General features: G+C 39.0%; 2 protein-coding genes across 2 annotated transcripts in view; both read right to left on the reverse strand.

Moving 5' to 3' along the window:
- Window positions 1-296: 296 nt before the first annotated feature.
- On the reverse strand, window positions 297-13,077 carry LOC121523118 (leucine-rich repeat-containing protein 58-like). The gene is made up of 4 exons (XM_041807893.1): window positions 12,354-13,077; window positions 5,309-5,437; window positions 4,912-5,189; window positions 297-1,991 (listed from the first exon to the last, which is right to left on the reverse strand). Exons 1-4 carry the CDS (start codon window positions 12,809-12,811, stop codon window positions 1,798-1,800), a joined length of 1,059 nt encoding a protein of 352 aa, XP_041663827.1. The 5' UTR covers window positions 12,812-13,077; the 3' UTR covers window positions 297-1,797.
- A 2,102-nt stretch (window positions 13,078-15,179) lies between these two features.
- The window catches only part of LOC121522438 (follistatin-related protein 1-like), a 38,691-nt gene continuing 30,508 nt past the window's right edge, over window positions 15,180-23,362 (reverse strand). Inside the window, exons 7-11 of the mRNA XM_041806828.1 lie at window positions 22,744-22,862; window positions 20,103-20,215; window positions 19,329-19,439; window positions 19,083-19,177; window positions 15,180-16,637 (exon numbers count right to left, since the gene is read on the reverse strand). Coding sequence (XP_041662762.1) covers window positions 16,596-16,637; window positions 19,083-19,177; window positions 19,329-19,439; window positions 20,103-20,215; window positions 22,744-22,862 — 480 coding nt within the window. The 3' untranslated portion in view covers window positions 15,180-16,595. The remainder of the gene's footprint in view (window positions 16,638-19,082; window positions 19,178-19,328; window positions 19,440-20,102; window positions 20,216-22,743; window positions 22,863-23,362) is intronic.

Consider the following 23,362-nt stretch of genomic DNA (forward strand, 5'->3'; position numbering starts at 1 on the left):
GCAGAATTCACTCACCCTGGCATCTCTCGGTGCTGGGTGAAAGAAATGGTCTCTCCATAATCAGCCTAAAGAATGAACTCTGTTTCAAATGCAAATGAAAATGCACAAATGCAAAACTGAAAGTTTTTGGACTGTGAAACACATGAAAACTGTCACCAAGACTGTTACAACATCAATTCTAATCTTTCAATACTATCAAAATATAAAGAGGTAACAGTTTAATAAAATTGACAGGAAATTAAAAAAACAACTTTCAGTGTAATTATAATCATCATTTTTATTGTTATTATATACTGTACAGTTTACTTACATTATCTCAAATGAGTACAATTAAATATAATTAATATATGAATATATTTTCTGCTTAAGTGCGATCTATCCTGCAGGTCATTAATATATGAAGTCTGTTTAGTATGTGAATTAGGATTTTTACAAAAGCAGCATATCTTGTTATAAAAAGTCTATATTTATGCTACTGTTATCTGATGAGTACAAAATTACTCAAAAAGGGTTTATCATTCATATTGTTATTCTCGTCACATTACAGGGTGTGTATATCCCAGTTAAAGAGCACCTGTGTTTGAGCGTTACCATTACTAAGGCATTTAAATGTTCTAGTTTAGGTGTTAACGTAACAAAGAGGGGCGTTTTTTAACCATTGGTCACAAGTGAATTCTTTCCGCACTGATGGATATGTGCTGTCTGTGAGGCTGTAAGATCTCCAAGCTTTTCAAATAAGCAAAAATATATGCTACCAAAGATGCAATGAAGCAGTTTCTTTCTGGAGAAAAGGTTATCCCACACAAATCTTTCCATTCACACTTCTGAATTCTTCTACTCAGAGAAAACCGACAGCCTTTGCCATAAACATGAGGACTGCCACTGTGTTTTGCTAAATAGCCATTGTTTCTGTGCTAAAACAGTGAATGCTTTTCCCCACGCCCACGCCACTTCCTGTGAGTAAGCCTGCACAAGCTCTCTTCCACATGCTCACATAACCCATATTCTGGGTCAAACTATGCCATCAAGGTGAACATTTTCAAAGCTGGTGTTCAATGACTACTGTGCTGACAAAATATCTAAACTCTAATCTGTAATATTATGCGGGGCAGCTTCACCGCAGAAAACCTTAGCTGAGCATACCCACACAGTGTAAAAAGGCTATGTGAAGTTAGAATACTGTAGTGTAATGCTAATGTCATGCTGTAGCTTCTGCTGACAAATTTCAGAAAGTCAAGACTTCCTTCTAAGTTGGTAGAGCAGTTTAGAAGCTCGATTGGTCAGAGAAATTTGAAAGGAAGCGGTTTGTTTGCCGAGAAACAAATTATTTTGGTACAAAGTTCCAGAAAATGCACAATAGTGTTCTGCAGCAGCAAAAAAGCACCCAGTGTTGTTTTAAAGATTAAGTTTGCTGCCCTGGAACAGAAAAGAATCCAGCGGCTTCTTCGGTCTTCAAGCAGTTTATCTGTCCTCCTCCAGTCGACCGTGAAACCTACACTCAGGAGCTTTGAATGGAGACTGCTGATTTGCATATCCACATGGAAGAAATGAGAATTTTGAGTTCTGATAGGCAGATTGATTTGTGATATGAAAAAAGAACAGATTGTCGCCAATAATGTCTTGAAAATTGAGTTGTCAGAACAGTGGTCTGACATCTTGTGTCCATTGAAGATGATACTTTTTTGTGATTGTGTTTCAAGAGCCGGGGAATCTTGCAGCCAAGTTGATCTCCGACAAATTGTTAATCAGCGGCAGAGTGATGAGGCTATGTTAACCAGAGGCTCATCCATGATGGTATTACCCCAAAAGTACCCTCTGCAGGCGGTAAGCTGGCACGCTGCTCTCATCCTCTGAGTCTGCGTCGCTCTGTGGGTTTGAGTTGCAGGGAGAGGTGCATTCTGGGGAGCACAGGTAGTGCATGAGGGGCAGCCGATACTTTCCACAGAAGTCCACAAATTTGATCTGGCGCACGCAGGAATCGAAGTAGACACCTGGAGAGAGATAAATGTGAAATGGGAGAAAGGAAGGGTGAGGGTTACTTTACTGGTTAGGTTTGTTTACAATGTACAAACAGACAGGAAACAGGACAGGGAGTAAACAATGAAGGATGTTGTCAGAAGTAGTTCTGAACTTCGATTGATACTAGCAGAAGTAGAATGGTATCAATACCTGTTTTGATATCATGGCAACTAAAAAATGACCCCCTGAACTCTCAAAACTGATTAGTTTAGACTTTTAACTTCCAATCTGCATGTCAGAAACGGCCACTGAACATGTGGAAATTTAACATACAATTGATGGGAATGAAAAGCAAAATAAACAAGATAGAAGATTTCCTCCGAATTACTGTCAGTAATCCAGGGGAAATGCATGCAGTGGTTCTATACTCTGCCTGTGGTTTCTTATTTTTTCATGATTTATAACATTTTATAGGCATCAGTGAGTGTGCAGGAGTGTAAAATTCACAAACTTCAACTAGTTGGGACTAATAGGCACCAGGGGGCACTGCTGTCTCTTTCCTCTGCTCTCTGTCTTTCCGCAATGTTAATTTGTGGATCTAAAGGAGATGGCAGAGGGTGAAAAATAATTTGTCAGTTATTAAGTTTGTGGTGTTGTGGCTCTGATATAGCAGATAAACATGCAGCAGTCAAAAAGGAAAGGAGCCTGACTTTAGTAGCAGTCAAATAAAAGCAGTCAAATTCTAAGTTCTGTAGAAAGTAACTGCTGTGAAACAATTAAACTTCTTTTTTCTCTCTGTCACTGATTTGTTTGCAACTTCTCATAAGCAGGAAAGCTTTTAGAAATTTTGGTTCTTTTCTCTTAATTTCATACACAGGCCTTTCAGACTGGCGGGGCTCCGTGCCGGTTCTGGTTCCTGAACCTAAATATGAACCAGCTGGCACGTTCAAACCACGAAAAAATTGGTTCTGAACCTGAAAAGTTTGTTCTCAGCTGGAACCAAAAACAGTTGGTTCTTCATCAGTGGGCGTGTCACATTCTGGGTTGGGAAGATGAGCAGAAAATGAAGTAAAAGTGGTCTGCTGGGTAGACAAAATGTTTGGTTATGATCTGGGCATCAACAAAATTCCAGGTGAAGCTGGGGAGTAGAACAAGGAAGAGCAAGTTGTATGCCAAACTTGAGGAAGAGATGGCAAAGGCTGGGTTCACCTGAACACCAGACCAAATAATTGATTTACTCAAGAAACTGAAGAAGGAATATCGGGACTGCATGAAAGACAAAAGTGGAGCAGGATGTGGTAATACATGTCCATCATGTCCTCCCACTTTGGTTCTGCTTAAACTGGTGTGAACACAGGCTGGTTCGCCAGAAAGTACCAAGGTTCTGAGTCTCCAGAATGGAACCAGTGCCAGAATCAGAACCATGTCTGTCTGAAAACACCCACAGATATGTGGTCCAGTTCTGATGAAACTGTCGCTTTACGAGGGCTACATCCAAGCTAATTGCCCGACTAGCTGCTGTTCAGACCCACACTACAACCCCAGCAGCAGGTAGGCAGAAGAGTGAAAACATCTTTTCTGTCATGACAAACTTTCAATGCTGTTCATGCTCTTTATTAAATAAAGACGCGGTCCAGTTCTGATATAACTATCACTATATTTAAGCTATATCTGAGCTAATCGCTATACTAAGTGGCAGCCATTGCCTTTGGCTTACAGTACAACAAAACCCCGCCCATAGCTGTGGATTGGAGCTTTTTAAGATGAATTTGCCTGATGACAAGACATAGAGTTCGGCCAATCCATCAGCTTTGTGAGGTACAGAGTACAATGTTTCACATGGCAAAATTTCTGATTAATTGGTTCCTTTACTAATAAAATCCAATTAAATCAAGTGTTGGTCACTTGCCTTCTCTAATCAATGTTGATAACTGACTGATGTGCTCTTTCTTTCTCTTTTGTTGTGGACACTTTAGGTGGAGAATTTGACTGTGAATCTGTTTATACCCACGCCGATGAAACCGGCAGGGGGTTATGTAAAGGGTTCTGTATCTTTGTTTGTTTGTATGTGTACAAGATAACTCTAGAACGGAAAGTTTGATCTTCACCAAACTTTCAGGGAATATTGGGATAGTGACAGGGAAGAATCAGTTAGATTTTGGTGATGATCTGCGTACCCGTTCGTTTTTTCTCACACTTTGAATTTTGAACACCAAAGTAATCAATGGGAGCGTGAGTTCCTTGGTGGGTCTGCTGCCTCAGGCGGCCATTCTAGTTTCTCTAATAACTTTGGTACTTCTTGTTACTACAGTACATAAAAATAAAGAATATTGTCTTTTTGCCTTTCATGTAGTATTAAAAAAATGAGAATTTGGGAAAAGGCTCCCCCCAGCATCAAAACAGATGACTGAAGTTTTCATTCTTGTTCTTTTACAGGATGCTTACTGTTTCTTAGGATGGCTAAAAGAAGGGTTGTCACAATATCAGAATTTAAACATTTAAATTTGTATAATATCATGTTTTTAATAATAAAAAGTGGCAGTCAAACTCTTGCACAGTGTCTAAGTTGCACAAACACTTACGGCAACATGGATGCGGTTTTATCGATTTATTCATCTCTTTAAGTCCTGTCTCATGAAACAGATGCAATGTTAAACGTTCCACTGCTTTTCTACACCAGTGACACTTAAAGGAGAACGCAGCATTTTAAAAAAACATGGTATGGAATGAAAAAATAATACAATTTTATAGACAAAGTAGTTTTTCTTTGTGCAAGTCCAAACTGATAGCCATAAACCACTGATGAGGCGATGTAAAAAAAAGGTAGAGAATTCATGAGTTATTTCAATCCAAAAAATGGGAGATCTGTATACCTGATTATTTATTTAAAATTAAACAATTTAAAACCAGTAAAGTGTATTTTCCTCAATTACAAGTTAAAATGTCTCTTACCCCCGCATTTAGGGTTGGGGCACTTGCTGGCCAGGTCCAGATAGTACAGTAGGTTTGAGGGCAGGTCTCGGGGGTGGTAGGGGATATTACGACTCTTGATGGTCCGTCCGGCCAGTTCCAGCAGTGAGGGGGGATCGTAGGTCATCTCCTTAACAAAGCGCACAACCAGAGGGTTGCCACGGAGACTGAGCTCTTGCAGATGCACCAGACTCAGGATCTCCCTTGGCAGGTAAGTGAGTAAGTTGTTGTGGAGACTCAAAGATCTCAGTGAGTGGAGCCTGCAATGAGACAATGACTAATTATAGCAGCTAAAAGGACCTTTGTGATGGAATTGCACACTCACTTCTAGCTTTTAAATTAAATTTACTGCTGATGTTGTTGGTGTTCGTGCAGATACCTGGTGAGCTGTGGGGGGACACTTTGGATGCGGTTATCACATAGCACCAGGTAGCTAAGGTAGGGCAGGTTTGCCACTTCTGGAGGAATAGCTGTGATGAGATTTCCGCCAAGATACAAGAGCTCCAAACTAGGGACAAAAGGAAAGAGAGGGTTTGATTTGAGTCAGGCACCAAATAATGCCATACAATAAAGTTAAACAAAAAACAGTAGTGTTCACAAAATCTTTAGTGCTTTTAGGGGTGTAATGCTCTACTTTAAAGAATCCCATTTCATATTGAGATTCAAATTTTCATACTGAAGGGAAAAAAAACATTAAAAATAGAGGACAGAACAGTTCTTTGGCTCAGAAGGCTGAGCAACCCAAAACTTAAATGCACAAAAGCCACAAGAGGGTGCTAGAGGTGCATGGTTTCATGTAGAGAAGTTTAACTTCCCTGCCTTTTGTTTCTAAACTTGTTCGAGGGGCGAGCTCAGAAATCAAGACGAAAAAGGTGACATGCTGTCTAAAGCACAACCCAAGCACAGACAGTGTCACCCTGAAAAGACAATAAATCAAGGACATTAAAATTTTTATTAATTTTCTAAACAAAGGAGATCAGAGATGAGATGACCACAAAACAACTGCCTTCAAGTGCAGTGGACACCAAAATGGACTCCTACATTTCTCAGTAGGACGACAACAAAGGACCTTGGTAGGTTAATGGAGGTATGGAGTACACTGGGGGGGGGGGTAATTGGAAGTAAAACAGAGATGAGGAGAGGAATGGATGGCTGGTCAGCGAAAGTAAGCTGTCAGGCCATCTGCCTGCTGGAACTGATGACACAGCGACTGAGAGACAGGAAGCCATTATACTGTCCTTGGTGGCTGAGCACTGAGCAAGCCCCCTCTGTAAGGGGGAACTGAGACATTCGGGGGTCTGCTCACTGCCCTTGCTGACACAGTGACACAAATCACCCACCAGTGGGATGGCTGTTAGTTATGACCTGTATCAGCTTTGGTAGAGAAAAAAAGACTGAAAATGTGCTGGAGTTAGGAAAATGTCAGCTTTTTTCCTGAACCATTACCTCAAAGATACACTTGATCGAGGTTTGCTCTACAGCGCTCAAAGTATATCATGTCATATCTTATCATCTGGATGTTTTATCACTGTAAAGTGTCAAAGCTTAGACTCTTGCTTTTATTGTTTTTCTGATTTAAAGTAAGCCTGCAGACAAAGAAAAAACTCAACAAGTCGAAGATGTGACTACCCTCAAAAGAGAATACATCTACACCCTTTCTCAACAGGTTTACAGCAGATGCTTTAAATGCAGGAGAAGAGGAAATGTTTTCTATTTAGTTCATCACATTCAAGTAAAGTTAGGCTACAGTTCAAGCTTAATTAGTCAGTTCAGGTGGAATATTATCTGTGTCCCCATGCACATGCATAGCAGAAGAATCCATTTATTGACAAAAGTAGGTTGCAAAACAACACCTTTCAGCTACCTACAATACCTTCTTTCTGCTTACCTTGCTAACAAGTTAACAAGCAGATAGGTGGCTGTATGTTTAACAGAGAAAACATGGACAAACTCTACAGCTTTATACATTTCGTACACACCCTTTACTCTCGTTACATGAGATGAACGCCACACTTCTAGTTTAGGGTACCGACCAAAGGCAGACAACAACACAAGTCCTGCTATGCCTAGCATTTATGCCATTCAGCTTTCAGACTAAAATGTGGCACGGTGACAGTGGAGCCTGCACAGAACATCTAGACCGGTCAAGTTCCACTGAGCCATACAGCCCTCCAATCCCCCAGTATATTTTCCAGGCAAAGTAACGGTGATCTGATGTGGGACACAACACAAAATACTTAACTAATACGAAGGACAATTCACCACAAACCATTGAGAGGTGGTGATATCTTATCTTACAATCAGTGCATAACCTTAGACAGTATAGATAATGACTGGTGAAATCTCTTTGCAAGTAAAGAAGCTGCTTGATTGTGTCTGCTGTCCACCTCTTCTCATCATTCATTTTATATCATGTACTGCAACCTGAAATCTCAAGGGTCCCGTTTCAACATGGGGTTGACAGTGTTTTTTCAGGGCAATCATGTCTCATACATGGAGAATCTAGAGCCTTGGTTCCCAACCTGGGGGTCCAGGACCCACTTGAAGGGGTAACAGAGATTTCAGGGGGGCAGGATGGCCTATCTGCTCTGAGGTTGTTAAAATTAGGTTCACTCAAACTACGTAAATTCATGATAAAACCCATGTGAATGGTTCAAACAAAGATCTTTTGCTAATATAACTTGGGGTTTGGGCTATAGTGTTTGGCTTTAAACAATGAAAACAATTCCAATTTATGTGTATTTTTAACAGCAATATTCCATTTTTTCCAAGTGGGTCCCGGGGGCACGGCTCTTCTTAGATACTTGGATACTTGGGCTAAATAAATACTTTTTATAGGATGCCTGAAACAATGCTTTTGAGAGAAAAAAGGGAGCTGCAAGCCAACATTAGAAAGCTGTCCGGGCATCATCAATGATTTGCAGAAATTCTTTAAAAGATGCCAGTAGAGCATGAGATAAGGAAAGGAAAGTGGGGTAACTTTTTAAGTGTTTCAAGCACAATTCTCACATTGGCATTGTGTATAAGACAACGATTAAGTAAATATGTGAGTCAGTATAATTAGTTCCTCGGGAGGAAAATGCAAGCAGAGCAGAGAAATTACTCCAAACAGCAAGGCAATTCAAAGACATTCATGCTCAGCTGAAACAGAGTGAGTGCACATAAAATCTTAACACATATGTGCAGGGGGCGGATTGCAATGAGGTGGCAGGGTGTCGAAATTCAGCATCAATATCTGTGTCGTAGTTTGGTCCGGTATGTATTGGATATGTTGGTACTGGTACTATGTCGGTTCCAGATTTCAAAACTCACTCCTAGCCCCATGTACATGGGCGGCCTGGGTTCAAGTCTGGCCCATGGCCTCTTTCTCGCATGTCCCATTCCAATCTCTCATCTGTATTTCCAAGTCTATCCACTGTCCTCCTCTAAATAAAGGCAAAAAATCCAGTTTTGCTTTTCAAAGTAGAACTCCAGCTAACCAGTTCAGTGGAGAAACTCACCTTGTTTGTAAAGAACTATTTTAATCTGAAATTTTCTGTTAGCGATGAATTGAGTCACTTTTAGGGAGATTTATGAGGTAAAATTTATGTAGAAAAACAGGGCTGCAACAGCAAGGAGACACAGCCAACAGGAAACAAATACGTGCATGGTATGAGCTGACATGTGTAGCAGCACCCAGCCTAAAACTGGCTTCCCTCAGTGTCAATGTTAAGTATTTGTGTGATGTCCGGCCTATCAGATTGTGTTGTGGGTTAAACATTAGATGAGATTGCAGAGTAAAAACAAACCCAGAGGGGAAAACAAACCTTGCAGCAGAGCCTAAGTAGCACAATTTTTCATTGATTCATTTTATCTGTGATTGGTAAAATAAACTGCAGATACAGAAAGTTGGCCAAATGTCGGGTATTTGCCACAATAACTGTCCATGCTGATTATCAGTAAACCCCAGTTTCAACCCTAAAATAAGTACAGCAGCATGTGGTGTGTGGACAGGTACAGTTTTTTCCTGACCTCAATCCATTTGAGAATTTGGGGCAGAACTTGTGTTGAGTCAGTCACCACACAACAGGCCAGTTCCAGTCAGCCAAATGAGGCTGTGGTGTAAATCAAGATGTAATAAAATTAATGAGGTCTGGCAACATGTGTTTATGGGCACACTGGCCCAAATTATCCTCTTCCTGTTACTCACTACTTAATAAGCCTGATAAAGTGGGTCACTGTGACGTTTTGACGTTTAACTCCTGAATGATAAGAAATTATCTCATGGCTGTCCTCCTTTTCCTTCACTTATAAACAGACATCTGTTAGACTGCTGCTTCAGCCACATTATAACTTAGTTACACACTAAAAGATTTCCTGGGTGTTAACTTTCTGCTCCTTTCTTTATATCATAAATGTGTTTCTGCTATATTTAAACACACTACTGTATGGCGACTTGTATTTTTTGTAAACTTGGCTGTGTCCAAGACCATTCCGGGAAATTTACTGGAACAGATCATGGATGCAATTATCCTGCACACAACATGAATCACGTTGTTTACTGGAAGCATGGACTGACTGGAAATGAGCGTGACAGATACGGATGGGCGTAAGAGTGTTGGTACACTCATGACAATAAAAACAGAAAGATAGAGTACAGACCATGTTGAAATTAAATTTTAAGCATGCAACAGTTCGTCTTAGTTGGACTATGTCATATTTCACAATCGTTGTTGCTAGGTTGAATAGCTGGGTCAATCCTGACTCAAGAGACAACAGGTCAAGATACATCTTTTAAGAGGAAAAGTTGTCCAAATGGGGCATGTGAAAAATACAGATCAAGTGAAAGGGATGAAAAGGGTGTTATTGAACCCCCAAGAGTTTTTAACTACTATAGTGTCCTTATGAGTATTTCAGAAAGTGAAGTAAAAAATGTAGCTATAGGCTACCATTGCTGGAGGAGAAACACTTTGTGGTTCTTTGTTTATATTAGGCCTTAAGTACAACTTTGACTCTATTGTCATTGATATAGATGATGTATTAATGTCTGGAACAAAATTGTATGGTTATAATCAGTTAAACTTAGGGATGCACATTTGGGGATTTTGGTGACACCTATATCAAAACTGATGACGTACAATTTGGGAAAATAATCTCATTGCATTTTTTTCCCTAACATTGCGATTCCAATTTAATATGTGACTACTTCTAAGTTCCTCCTCTTATGTTTTTCAACAAGCACAAGCAGTACATCATCCTTTATTATAACACATCTGATAGATTAAATTAAGGCTGAACAATTTGAAAATACCTGATTGAAATTACTTGACTAATATCGCAAATTCAGTGTAAACAGCATGTCAGACTATGCAATGAAATTTTTGTCCTTTCTTGGTTTGACAGCCTGGCCACGTTAGAGAGTGAATCACAGTTACAACAGAGTTGATTCTAGTGGTCTTTTGCTTGGAAAAAAAAGAAAAAAAAAAACAACAAAAAAAAAACAGCGATGGACTCATCCCAAAGTAGGGCTACGCAAGTAATCACGAATTAGATAAAATCGCAATATTGCCTACTACAATGTACAAATCGCAGAAGTTTCAATATTTCTTTTACTTTCTTTATATTCGTTTTTTTGATGGAGCAGAGATTTTATGCATTATGCAAACACTGAAGTGCCAACACAGCAGTTTAATATGACATACTGTACTTCTCACTCATCCCTGCTTGCATCAATGCTAATGCACCATGCTGCTGTTGGCAAGGCTTCACCAACCCCCCCCCCCCCCCCCCCAGCCTACTCCTTTATAACAAAGCTTGTTGCACCCTCATATTCATGCTACTATGGAGTTTCTAGCCATGCACTCCCTGTAAAGTCAAAGCATTCTGCTTGACCAACCCAGAGAGCATCTTTTAAGCAGATTCTTCTCTGCCAAGTAAAACTGTATTTCCATTTTGCAACAGAATAGTTAAATGTATGATGAGTGGTTCCTGGCTGAATGTAGGTTATAATATAGAATTCTTTATTGTTTGAATTTGTTGACAAATACATAAGATTAGGAACCTAATAATAATCACATATTTATATAATTGCAATCGCAACATTGGGGAAAAAAATTGCAGTTACATTATTTTTGTGAATCGTTCAGCCCTATCCCAAAGTATGAAGAGAGTGGGAAAACATACACAAGCCCTCCTTCAAATAGAACTTGGGTATGAATGTGATAAAAAATTTTTAAACATTTGCAGTGAAATGTGATCAATTAACATTATCAATAGTGGTAAAATGAAATGCCAATACCGACAATCAACCAAATGTCAATTATCTGTTTCAATAATCGGTCAGGCCGGTTATCGGTCTACCACTAATACTGATATATAAATGTAGTTCAAACCTAAAACTTCAGTCCTTAAAATGCACTTTAAAGTTGAAGGAGCTAGGATAAACTAAAATAAACATAAGCAGGTCTTTTGGTACTGCCAAAAAATCCACTAACTTATTTGTACATACTGCCAATTTGTTCAATATGTCAGCAACAAATATAGTCAGAAATTTTCATATCAGCTGAAAGAGATCATTAACTCTGATCTAAGATCTTCCGATGGTGATATCATGCTAATAATACTGTGAATCCCTAATTAATTGAATATTAAATCCTTTTCATATTCTCATTAATTAATCCCATTTCTTGGGGCCACAAAAGGCAAACCTTTCCACTAAACTGCTTCTTTTTTTCCACATGACCCATAATTAGCCAATTCACTCTTAATATAAGAGGAAGGACAGCAATACATCCTCTAGTGTAGAAGACTAGGGAAGTTGTTAATAAGTAATTTTACTCTAAAAATAATCTTAGAGTAGTTTACTTTTAATTTGCCGTTGATATTATGGTAGTTACTTAAGCAGTTTCATCTACTAGTTAGCAGGGGCATAAAAATACTGAAAGAAAGCTATTATTTCACATATTATCAGCGTAATGTGTTTATGACCAACTATTCTTGCCATTATTTGAATAAATTGTGATTGGCCTTAAGTTTCTGGTAGTGGGTCCAGTCAGTGGGTTTACAACGGCTGTAAACTGACTCATAAGTCATAAAACAGGTAACCATAGCAACATCACTTTGGTTTTAGGTGCAAGTTGACCAGGCTAAACTCACAACTAACTCGACGGCTAATGTAAGAATAAACTTGATAAAGTACTCCAGGGGGAAATATTACGTTAAAATAGATGAATCAAACTGAAGTTTTGATTTGCTGCAGCTGTTATATCAGGTATTGACATCTTCATTTAACCGCCAGCTAACGTTGGCAACAAGGAGAGTTTGTAAGTATGCGACATCTTTAACAGACGTAGGCGGGGTGGCTGGCCTTGCTCCTTTAGCCAAACTTTTAACAACTGTGCTAAATTTTTAGGCGTTATTTCGTGTCGTTAACCTCAGTGACCTACCTGGTTAGATTTTCTATCTCTGTAGGTATACTTTTCAGTCTGTTTCCGCCTACTGAGAGAGACTGCAGACGCAGCAGTTTCATACACTGCAGGGGGATCTCCTCAAATCGGTTCCCACTAAAGTTCAACACTTCAAGCTGCAAAGAGCCGAAGTCTTTGGGCAGCGAGAACTCGTCCAGACGGTTGTTCTTGGCTATCAGTGTTTTCAGCCTCGTCAGCCGCGTTATGCCCTCACAGATGGCCGTCAGTCCGTTGTTGCTGATGTCCAAAAACTCCAGGTTGCAGAAAAAGCTGACAGACGAGGGCAGCGAGGTTAGCCGGTTGTAGTTCAGGTAGAGCTGTTTGGTGTCTCTTTTCCTCTCGTCGCTGATTGTGTCAACACTGAAAGCGTTCAGGCTCAGACGAGAAAAGTCCAACACGCTGTCGCCTGCTGCCGCTGCCCCTTCGTGAATCTCCATTTTAGTAACTCAGGCGTGGAATTAAACTCTGAACAAAGTTCTTGCTAAAGTTTTGCTATAGGCTAAACGCCACCGTAAACCGCGAGTTAGCTCCGGGATTGTTCGTCTGTGTTTGACATTGAGAACGGAAAGTTTTCCACACACCCGCCCGAAAACTCCAAGCACATCTCTGATGAAAATCTAGGTCACTAATTAAGTCCTGAATACTAGCTTCCGTGGATACATACAACTACAGTGGATTCAATGTAGCTGTACTACAATGCAGCCTTTTTTGAGGGGATCTTTTCATCACAGTCTAGGGATTGGCTAATTCTCTACACAAGCCCCGCCCACGTGTGTACTGATTGGTCACACTCCTTCTCTGTCATTTCACACTGGCATAAGAGATTTGTAACAAGCAGATTTTGCACTGTCCAAACATTAAAGCCGCAGACTACAGTGTAACGTACCTCTGTGTGAAATTAGTTTAAAATGCAACCTAAATGTGAGCCGATGAGCCACCATGCTGTTTGCACAGGCCTCACCGCCATTATGCAACACCCCCTTTCTGTTATATTATGCAATGCCCCGCTGACTGAAATGTGCTCAGAATGAGAAGTAGGTACAGGATAATTGGGTTCCTCCCACTGTATTCAGATCTGTCACAGCTCTGTTCTGTTCATTCTGGATAATAAGGAGAATTCGAGCAAGTTCCAGGTGGAATTTAAGAAAAATTTACCAGAGTGTTACGGGTATATCAGTTGTGCAGACAGTGATGCAACTTGATACTACTTAATGTTCAAAGTTAGATCTTAGCATTAAACATGTCATGCTCTCTGACTAAGGTAACTGTAGCAGTAAAGTAAATGTACATTTGACACATTTTCAATCAGAATCAGAATCTCCTTTATTGGCTAAGTAACAAGGAATTTGACTCTGGCTAGCTTTGCTCTCAATTTGATGGAATTAAACATTATATATAAAAAAATGAAATAAAACTGAAAAAAGTAAGATTTAAATATGCACAAGCTCTTGTTGATTTTTTATTGAGTATATACAAGTCTGTGTAAATTAATTGTATGGTTGCAAGATGTGCAAAGGGTGTAAGAATGCTGACTAGATATGACTGGTGGGCAGATTCACCTGAGGTAGATAAGATAATTTAAGATAGTTTACATTAACTAGTGTAAATATGCATATGAGACATTTTAGCACAGTGAGCTTTCTTACAGTATCTGAGAACAATTAATAGATTTTTTATTGCAAATGTGCATATGAGATGAGGCATTTACCAAAATGAGCTTTCTTACAATATTGAAGCTGCAAGAAAAAGTGCAGGTTATTTTACGTTTAGCTTGTTGAAATATAGTGCTATATTCTGACACTCACTGCTGATTGGGCACCAGAGTAAATATATGTCTATTAAGTGGTCATCAGAGTAACTCTGTGACTGTTGAATGGTCATCAGAATGACTGTGACTGTTGAATGGTCATCAGAGTAACTCTGTGACTGTTGAATGGTCATCAGAATGACTGTGACTGTTGAATGGTCATCAGAGTAACTCTGTGACTGTTGAATGGTCATCAGAATGACTGTGACTGTTGAATGGTCATTAGAGTAACTGTGACTGTTGAATGGTCATCAGAATGACTGTGACTGTTGACTGGTCATCAGAGTAACCCTGTGACTGTTGAATGCCATCAGAGTGGCTCTGTGACTGTTGAATGTTCATTAGAATAACTCTTTGATTATTGAGTGGTCATCAGAGCGAATCTTTGACTGTTGAATGTTCATTAGAATAACTCTTTGACTGTTGAGTGGTCATCAGAGTGATTCTGTGACTGTTGAATGTTCATCAGAATAACTCTTTGTTTGTTGAGTGGTCATCAGTGTCTGACTGTTTAGTGGTCACCAGAATAACTCTTTACTGTTGAGTGGTCATCAGAGTTACTCCGTGACAGATTTTCGAGGTGGTTTTCATGGCTATCTACAATGAAACAATCTAGCTCATGAAACAGGAAGGCTGTTGATGCACAAAAAAATAGCACATTGGTCAGTGAGGATGAATATGCTAGTTTTGCATGAATTTTGTAGTAAAATAGCATGGCAGATCAATTATTAATTAGATTGAGACCTTTTTCCCAAGCAATGCCAGCAAAAGGGTTTGGAAAGTTACTTGATCTGCATATAAATATGAAAAGTGTAAAGAGCCTGCTATGTATTAACAGATTTTTAAATTCAATTCTGAACGAGGCTGGCATCTTCAGGAGAGTACTCTTACTCAGAGTGCTTGCTTATTCAGACTTTCATCTAATCTCTGATGGAAGCTTCTTCTTTGCAGTATTTGATATTTGGCAGATAAAGGCATCAAATAGTCACAAAGCAGGGTTGTGGTTTATGGGCTTTATTGGCATACATATGTATTCCTTACAGTCTCTGCACGTTTAGTGGAATATAAAGATTTAGCCTGAACCTAGTAATGCAACTTTCACACAGACATTTATCAGGGATAGAGTCACAAAGCACTAGTATACTGCTAAACTTCAGCAAAAGCACACTCATTCTTGCTCTGGCACTCGGCGTTTATAGCCTCGATGCAGGCGAAGGTACAGACCTATACGGTTTGCAGGTATAAGGCACTGATTTGTATTGTCAAACCTCCCAACTTAGGTACAGAATTTCAACAAAAAACACATTTAAGAAACGCAACTACTCTGAGCATCAATAGCACACACATACATTCATTCACACACACGATTTAAATGCACCCAGTTATTGATGCGTCTAAGCTACTACAGCTGACAGTGAGGCTAGTCCTTCTGTTCGAGTGATTCTGAAAGCACAGGTATAGTGTTGTTGCTGGGTCCAGAGTAATGCTTTACCTGGAGAATTTAGTACAACATTCAAACACTTCATTAAGACTTTGGTTTCAGTTGTCACCATGATATATTCAGATCAGGTCTCACTGATGTGCAGCTGTGCAGCTCTGCACTGAAAGATGGACCACAGTGTCTCTGTCTGGGAAATGTCAGACACCAACAGAGAAATGTTAAAAAGCACCATTGAGACTTGCCTGAGCATAACATGTGATCAGGATGAGTTGCAACTCAAGCCAATAACATACTGTACACAGAAGCAAACTTTAAAAGCAAAATTCTGACTTTAGAGTGAAGATTTAAAAAAGACTCAGGCTTGTGAAAAGAAAAAGAAAGCAAGACAGAAAGACAAGAAGTGCATTGGTCAAGTAGTGGCCTAGTGTGGCAGTTCTAAACGGCAACAAAATCAAAATCACAAGTAGCGTTACCCTCCTATTCTCGCTTCTTTAACTGACCTGTTGACTGCAAAACTGATGAGAGTGCTGAACGGAAACAAAAACTGCACCAGATGTCAAGTAGTCCTCCAACAGCCCTCTTATTTTAACAGGCAGCTCTCTACTCTCCTAACCTCACCACCCTCTCAATCAACAACTTCCATATTCTAAAAACAGTGACAATATGCCTTAATCAATAATAACTGTAACAATATAAGGATGGTAGTAAAAACAGCCCCGAGGCTAGTGTAGAGGCGCAGTAATACAATCAAATATGACAGTACTGAACACGAGGGAATCCTATAATACTCTTTGATTGCCCCTGAATCTAACAAACATTAACACAAACACAAAAAACATCGTAAAAAAAGTGTAATAATTAACATAGCAGAGAAACATGATAAAGTCAGTTCAAAAACAACACATGGCCGCAAGGTAAATCAAGTATGGAGAACAGGTGATGATGTGCATCCTCTCCTTCATTGCGTCCTTGTTTAGGCCTCCTTTGTGCTGGTCTTCATCTTCTCCACTGTTTCCTGCATTAAACAACCAGAGAGAAGACAGAAAAGGAAGACTTAATTCATGGTACAGTACACATTTAAAGTAAACATACGTTTTAGAGCTTTATCCATTAAAGCCAATTGTGTCAGGAATACATTTAGCAAACAAGTGATAACATAAAAATTGTTCCCACAGAGCCATGTGTGTTAACAGTGTTATTACAAGCCATCATTCTGGGATACAGAGTACATAGTCATGCTGACTCAGCAAGGGCCTGAGGCCAGAGCCTTGTTCTCTCAGACACACGTTTAAGTAAGCACAACATTTTGTTTTAGGTGAAGTGACCCAAGGCTTTTACTCAATGGCTTTATAAATCTAACAATACTGATTTAGGGTTGGATTTTACAATTTTGGACCCAAGACTGACAAAAGTCAAACTCCAACACGGTTTAAAAATGAACCTGATCTGATTCATATTCCCAGGGGTTTCTGGCTTATCTTGCATTTTAACCAGCTTTTTAGGGTTGCTGCTTGATATTCAAGTACAATTTTAGACGTCAAAATCCCTTTCAATGACAAAAACAAGGATAAACAAATGACATTTTTCATGGCTTCATGTTGCTACTTTTTCCAGTTTCATGTGGGACTCAGAAGCTTTGATTCCCTTTTTCCAAGTTTAAAGCTTTCATCCATATCTTGCAAATCGCCCCCTCATCTTTGCCCCTGAAAATCACATAGTTTTTGTATCGAAGACAAATTACTTGAACTCTCATTTCCCATTTTTTCCCACTTTTCTTCCTTGCAAACAATTTGTGAATGCAAATTAAATCAGTAACATAAAGCAGCAGTAATTACTGAATAAGCAAATCCACAAAAAGAATAGTAAAATTAGAAATATCACCAGGAGGTTGTATACCTCCATGAAGGAAACACTATATAACTTTTAGTCAGATGGACGACGCGGAGGCCTGGGGGGGCTAAAAAAAGCTTTGCATTAAACCAATTAACACTGTATGGGGCTGAAGCATTTTATTCCACATTCCTTCAACAAAACTCATGGTTACATCATGAAAACTGCAAAAAAACAGATATATATAAACTGTTAGTTTCTGTCAGGTTTGACCCTCAAACAGCGCCTGTGCACTGTTTATCTTGCTAAAAGGACTTTGATTTCCAGCCACTGTGTTTCACACAGCAATGTTTTACCTGTTCTCAATTCATCTACGTTTGTCATCGATGATGTTGTTGTTCCAAGTGATTGTTTCTATAAACTCTGTCTTATTGTGCTGTGGTTTTAATGTGCTTGTAATCTTAACAGCATTGGAGGTGAAGGAAACCTTTGTGTCCTTTCCAAAATAAATAAAGGCTCTGTCTGCTCTGAGGTAGTTAAAATTAGTCTGTACATAGCTAAAATCATGATATATCACATGTATAATTCATACAATTTTCTTTGAGTGGCAATATTTGTGTTAAGGGCTATATTGTTTATATTTAAACAAAGAAACCCAAAAATTTATGTTAATTTTGACCACATGTATCACTATTTTTTCAGGTCAGTCCTGCGGGGCTCAGAGGAGAGAAGGTTGAGAACCACCAAAGGTAATTTAACCGGCAAACAACATAATGTCCCAGATTTCTAGATTTGTAGTTCTCAGCTTCCCCTATCACTCACTCAAGTGACATAACTAGAGGCAGTTTTTTAAGTTCTGCCTCGGCTCAGGTCTCTCTGGAATCACATAAAGCTTAACACAGAAAGATGCAAGACCTGTAAACAGAGTTATAAATGTAAAATGAACGGGATAATGCCTGCCTTCTTCATTTTACCAAATATATTTCAGGCTACTTGATATTTTAGGGTAAGGAAAAATGAACCACAAGACCTGATGACCCTAAAACATCTCACAAAATCTCGAGGACATCCTCTAATCTATGACAAAAAACATGGAGAGCTCGTGATGATTTGGCTCTGTTTATCTGCCATCTGTTTCTCTCAATGATCTTTTTAAAGTTTTATCGATCTAATTTGGAAAACATTTCTCGATTTCACACCGCCAGATTTATTGTCGCACTCTTCAGGCCAGTAGTCATAAAGCGGCTGGTGCCTTGGCCCGCTGAGCTGTGTGGACTGGTACATAGTCGCATAAAAATTTACACCGACCAATTCCTCTGTGGATTGTTTTGTGCTGGCTGAGCAGTTTGATTTGGAATGCTCTTTGTCTGGAGGCACAGAGTTATATCCAGAAGGAATCTCGAAGCAGACACTTGCTTTATGGCTCATGTCAACTATATTTCATGGACCTTATAACCAAGTAACCTATGAGCATTGGGCAGTAATGGGGCCCTGATATACAACTCAAATGCAGAGACTACAGCTGAGTGACCAGTGCTGTCCTTTTCAAAAGATGTACGACACACCACTTATTCAAACTGATATGATATGACTCATTACGGATATTTTTATCCTGATTGCAAACACAGACCTGGTGTTTGTTGAGCTCAGCCACTCTGAGGTTCCACTCCTCCTCAGTCATCTCTGCCCCAGCATCTGCTGCCTCATCCACAGCTGCTGTTTTGTCTGCAAAGATTGAGGAAAAGCCAACAACATGCATTTAATATTACAAAGTCGAACATCTAAATCAGCTCTGCTTTTAAGTGTAGGTAGCTCATTTTTGCTGTGAATAGGTCCTGAATTTTAAATGAAAAACATGTCAGGGATTATAACTCACCAGTGCAAGTCATAGCAGTGCAGACCCAGTTGCCACAAGCACAAACACAACGATTACACTCAACCTGTGTCTCTGCGCCGTCCTCGTATGTCTCATCCTCCAAGGCACATTCTGCAAAACAACACAAGGACAAGATTCAGACAAAAACAAAGACAATAGAAAATGTAAGAACAACAAAATACTTGAATAGGTCACCACAAAAGAGGCATGTCTACTAATCACACTGCTATATCCAGCATCTACTAGTGGTTTAAGCTAACTTGTCTTGAAAGGTTAAAGATGCAAAGTGAGTCATTCTGCCAAACAACAGTAAACAGTAAAGATGGATGGGTTTTATAAATTTAAAAATGAAATTCTAGGCATTTCCAAATGCATTGTTGATGTTTCTTTAAAACATTCCAGCCCTGAAGATTTTTGATGGACCTCACGGTGTATGTGGTAAACATGAAATTTATAAATACATAAAACCAGTCAAATGTTCTTGTGTCTTTGTGTGTTTTCATGTCCTTGAGTCTCGAGAAGCTCTGGGCTTCAGTGCTCTATGCGGACTGTTATTTTCTCTCCGCTGTCTGTGAACTTTATCCTAAATATTTCAACATCTGATGAGCATGCAGGCCAAAGTGAAACCACACAACTCTGACTGTTTCTCAGACTATGCAGGGAACACTTTTAGGCCTATTTCCAGGCTCACAACTTTGTATTTGAGCCTAAAGCTAAATGTCCTCGTGTACCTTTATTTCAAAGTAAACAACCAGTACAACAGTATGAGCTCACTCTTCTCTGGTGGATTGAAGCCAGGCTTCAGGCAGTTGAGGAACTCGTCAAAGCTCAGCTTCCAGTCAGCATTCTCATCAGAGAGTTCGATGAGGGCATCGACACACAGGCTCCTGGTGAGCACAGACATATACAAACACAGAATTAGCATAAACAGCTCTGAATGGTCACAACAAACTCTAGAAAAAAAAGACAAAACACAGTGTATGAATGATGATTGGTTCAGATTGTTCCACTGCACGTAGCACATGTTTATGCCAGAGCGGGCTCCCACAGGAGGCCTTCAGTCATGTTTGCATGGGCTTGATAAGTTTCACTGAATGTACGGCATATCTCAAAATAGCAGCACACAGATATAGATCTTTATGTGCAAGCAATGCCACAGAGGAAAATGTTTCCAGAGCTTTGATGATAAAGGTTGCCAAAAAAAAAAAGAAAACTGAAGCCTTTCAGTGTTTTTTTCACTATGTAGGACTGGCTCAGCTCATCCTGATTCAGCTATGGGTGGAAAGTAACTAATTACATTTACACAAATTAAAGTAATTAGGCTGTTTTTTAAAGGGGGGGGGGGGTACTTTTGCAGTACATTTGACATCAGTACTTTTTCTACTTGTGTTTGTCTTGGTAGATGCATTTGCACCGTGAGTGAAATCATTTAGTTAATTTTTTAATGTAATGTTAATTTGTCAGGGTGAGACCCAAAAGGGCCAAAAAGTAAACCTCACACTGTAAGACCAAACAGTAAAAGGTTGTTAAAAATGAGTTGTGTTAACGTCATAAACAGAACAGCTATTCCAGCTCAATTTTGAACAGTTAATTGAACACATCTTAGTTTTAAGTAAACAATAGTCCATCAATCCACACATTTGTTTTCATTGTACTCAAATTTTTTGACAATTCATCCCTTATTGTGCAAAGTCTTCCCAGAATGCCTTTGGGCATTTGACACTTCTGCACCATGAGTGAAGTTACCCACTCAGTTAGAGAAGATCTGCCTATGGGGACCAATTTTAACATAGCAAGGATGATGTACTGAACTCTGTGGAAGAGGACTTTAAGGTGCACTCTTTTTTACTTGTAGTCTATTAAATAAGTTTGCTTTGGGAGGCATGTTTGTTCAAAATTAAAATATGGGAAAGACATTGGGGAAAGCTGCAATGGATAAAAAAAAATATGAATTATATATTTTCGCTAGTTGTATTCAAAAAAATCTATTTCAACTACTTGAAACTTTTATAAAATCATGTATGACAAATATTTTGAGTATTTTCAACTTGTTTTTGGTTTCACAGGGCAAATATTTTTTTTAAATCTTCACTTTTGATTCTTTTTAATTCAAATTTGTGGCTGAGATAAATCATAAAGGATATGACAGTCATTCATTTTGTGTCAGATATTTTCTCTATAGTTTTACTTTATGTTTTTAGTTTTGTAAGCGCACTATAAAGTTTTAGTTTTTTTTTGTGTAGAACTTAGTTTTTAATTTTAGTGTAAGTTAACTGAAATGACACTTAGATTTTAATTTACTTTGATACAATGATAATTTTGCCCCTCATTGACCAGATCAAAATCAAAAGGTGGTGGGACTTATAATACCAAATATTGATCTGACTCGTCTTTACGAAGGTAACGTTTCCAGATCTACAGCTGCTGCTAACATTTTTTTCTTGTTTTCTTTTCTTTTTTTTCTCTTTCATACATTTTTAACAGAAGCAGGCGTAAATCTTCATGTATCAGTAAAATTGCATGAATTCATAATGGCAATTAACAATACACAAAAAACATTACAAACCTGCAGCTAGCTAACTTAGTTTCAAAACCCTAACCCTCCCCTTCCCTGTGGGTCTTCCTCTGTAGTATTTAACTCAAAAGAGATCTTTACAATGACAAAAGGACAAAAAGAAGAGAAAAAATGCTAGTACAGATAGCAATATAAAAGTTACATCATAGATCTTACAGCATTCAATGCCCTATCTCTATTTTCAATTACAACACTACCCGCTAGATTTATCCTAGCAACTGAACGCTCCATTATTAAGATATCCATCGATGAATTAATCCATTACTGTATAGAGAAAGAGTGTGTGGTGGTTTTCACCTAACTGCTAACATCTTTGTAGCTGCAGTGCACGCTGATAGCCACAACAACTTTTGTGTTTGGTTAAGATTATGCCCAGAATCATCATTCAAAAGCATGAACTCAGGAGAGAAAGTAACCGTGACTACAAATGGTTTAGAAAGAAGCTCAGCTATTTGTTCCCAGAATTTTCTAACTGGAGGACACTCCCACATTATATGTAGAAATTGGTTTGAATCACACAGAGAACAATTTGGAGACGGACCAATGCTCATCCTAAAACGCATGAATGAAGGGAATATTATGTGTACGTGTGCTCTGGCAGTGAAGTTGTTAAACTGCCAGTGGTGCAGATTCACAGAGCCATGCTATGATGACCTTGTCTACACTGAGGTGGTAGAATCACAGTTGGTGCTGTAATGGAAAACAAAGTGCCCAGTGCTAATACCAAGTAGAGCTGAGCTGATTCGAGCCAATACCACATATAAAAAGGCACTATTTTTTTGTCCACTCTGCCCTAATGAATGCTAACATAAGCCTGCAAACCCACAAACAAACACTGACCTGAGCAGCTTGTTGCTTTCCTGGTCTGCGTACGACTGCAGCTCCACGACAGAGTCGTTCTGCTGGATGAACTTGAGCAGCTCTGAGGAGTCCAGCTGAGAGTCACCATTGTCATAATTCTGCAAAAACATGGGAATTACTATTAGATGGAGATTTTACACCTAGCAGTGTGAAATTACATTTTTATAGGCATGAAAATATTGTTATTCATGTTTCAAAAATGTGGTTTCATGTAAACAGTTTTCAATTTGCACAAACATCCCTTCAAGTACCAAGTCCTTCCTCCAGCATGCATTCTTTTTAAACATTTCCATTAAGCTACAGTAGAAATGGGTGCAAAAGCACAAAAAAAGATCCTCATTTTTGATGTGAAAACATCATTGCTCATCTTGATGTGACATCAGATCTGTTTGTTTGGCTCAGGTTTAAGAAAAGCAGTAACAGCAGAGGACCCTTCATATGATCAAAGACATTTAATTAGACCGTCTAATGCTGTTGAAAATGAGCAAGAAGAAGGCTCTTATTATGTGCAGCGTGTTACATTCAGATAAATAAATCCTGATTTTTCTAACAAACTGTTCAAAGAACCATCTGCTCTTCTGCTATAATCTCATTCATG

The sequence above is a fragment of the Cheilinus undulatus genome, linkage group 15, assembly GCF_018320785.1.
Source record: "Cheilinus undulatus linkage group 15, ASM1832078v1, whole genome shotgun sequence".
Classification (NCBI taxonomy): Eukaryota; Metazoa; Chordata; class Actinopteri; order Labriformes; family Labridae; genus Cheilinus; species Cheilinus undulatus.

Coding starts and splice junctions, on each gene's coding strand:
- LOC121523118 (XM_041807893.1), bottom strand. CDS start 12,811: ATGGAGATTCACGAAGGGGCAGCGGCAGCAGGCGACAGCGTGTTGGAC. Junction 5,438..12,353: donor GAGATAGAAAATCTAACCAG/GTAGGTCACTGA, acceptor TTTTGTCCCTAG/TTTGGAGCTCTTGTATCTTG. Junction 5,190..5,308: donor GTCCCCCCACAGCTCACCAG/GTATCTGCACGA, acceptor GTCTCATTGCAG/GCTCCACTCACTGAGATCTT.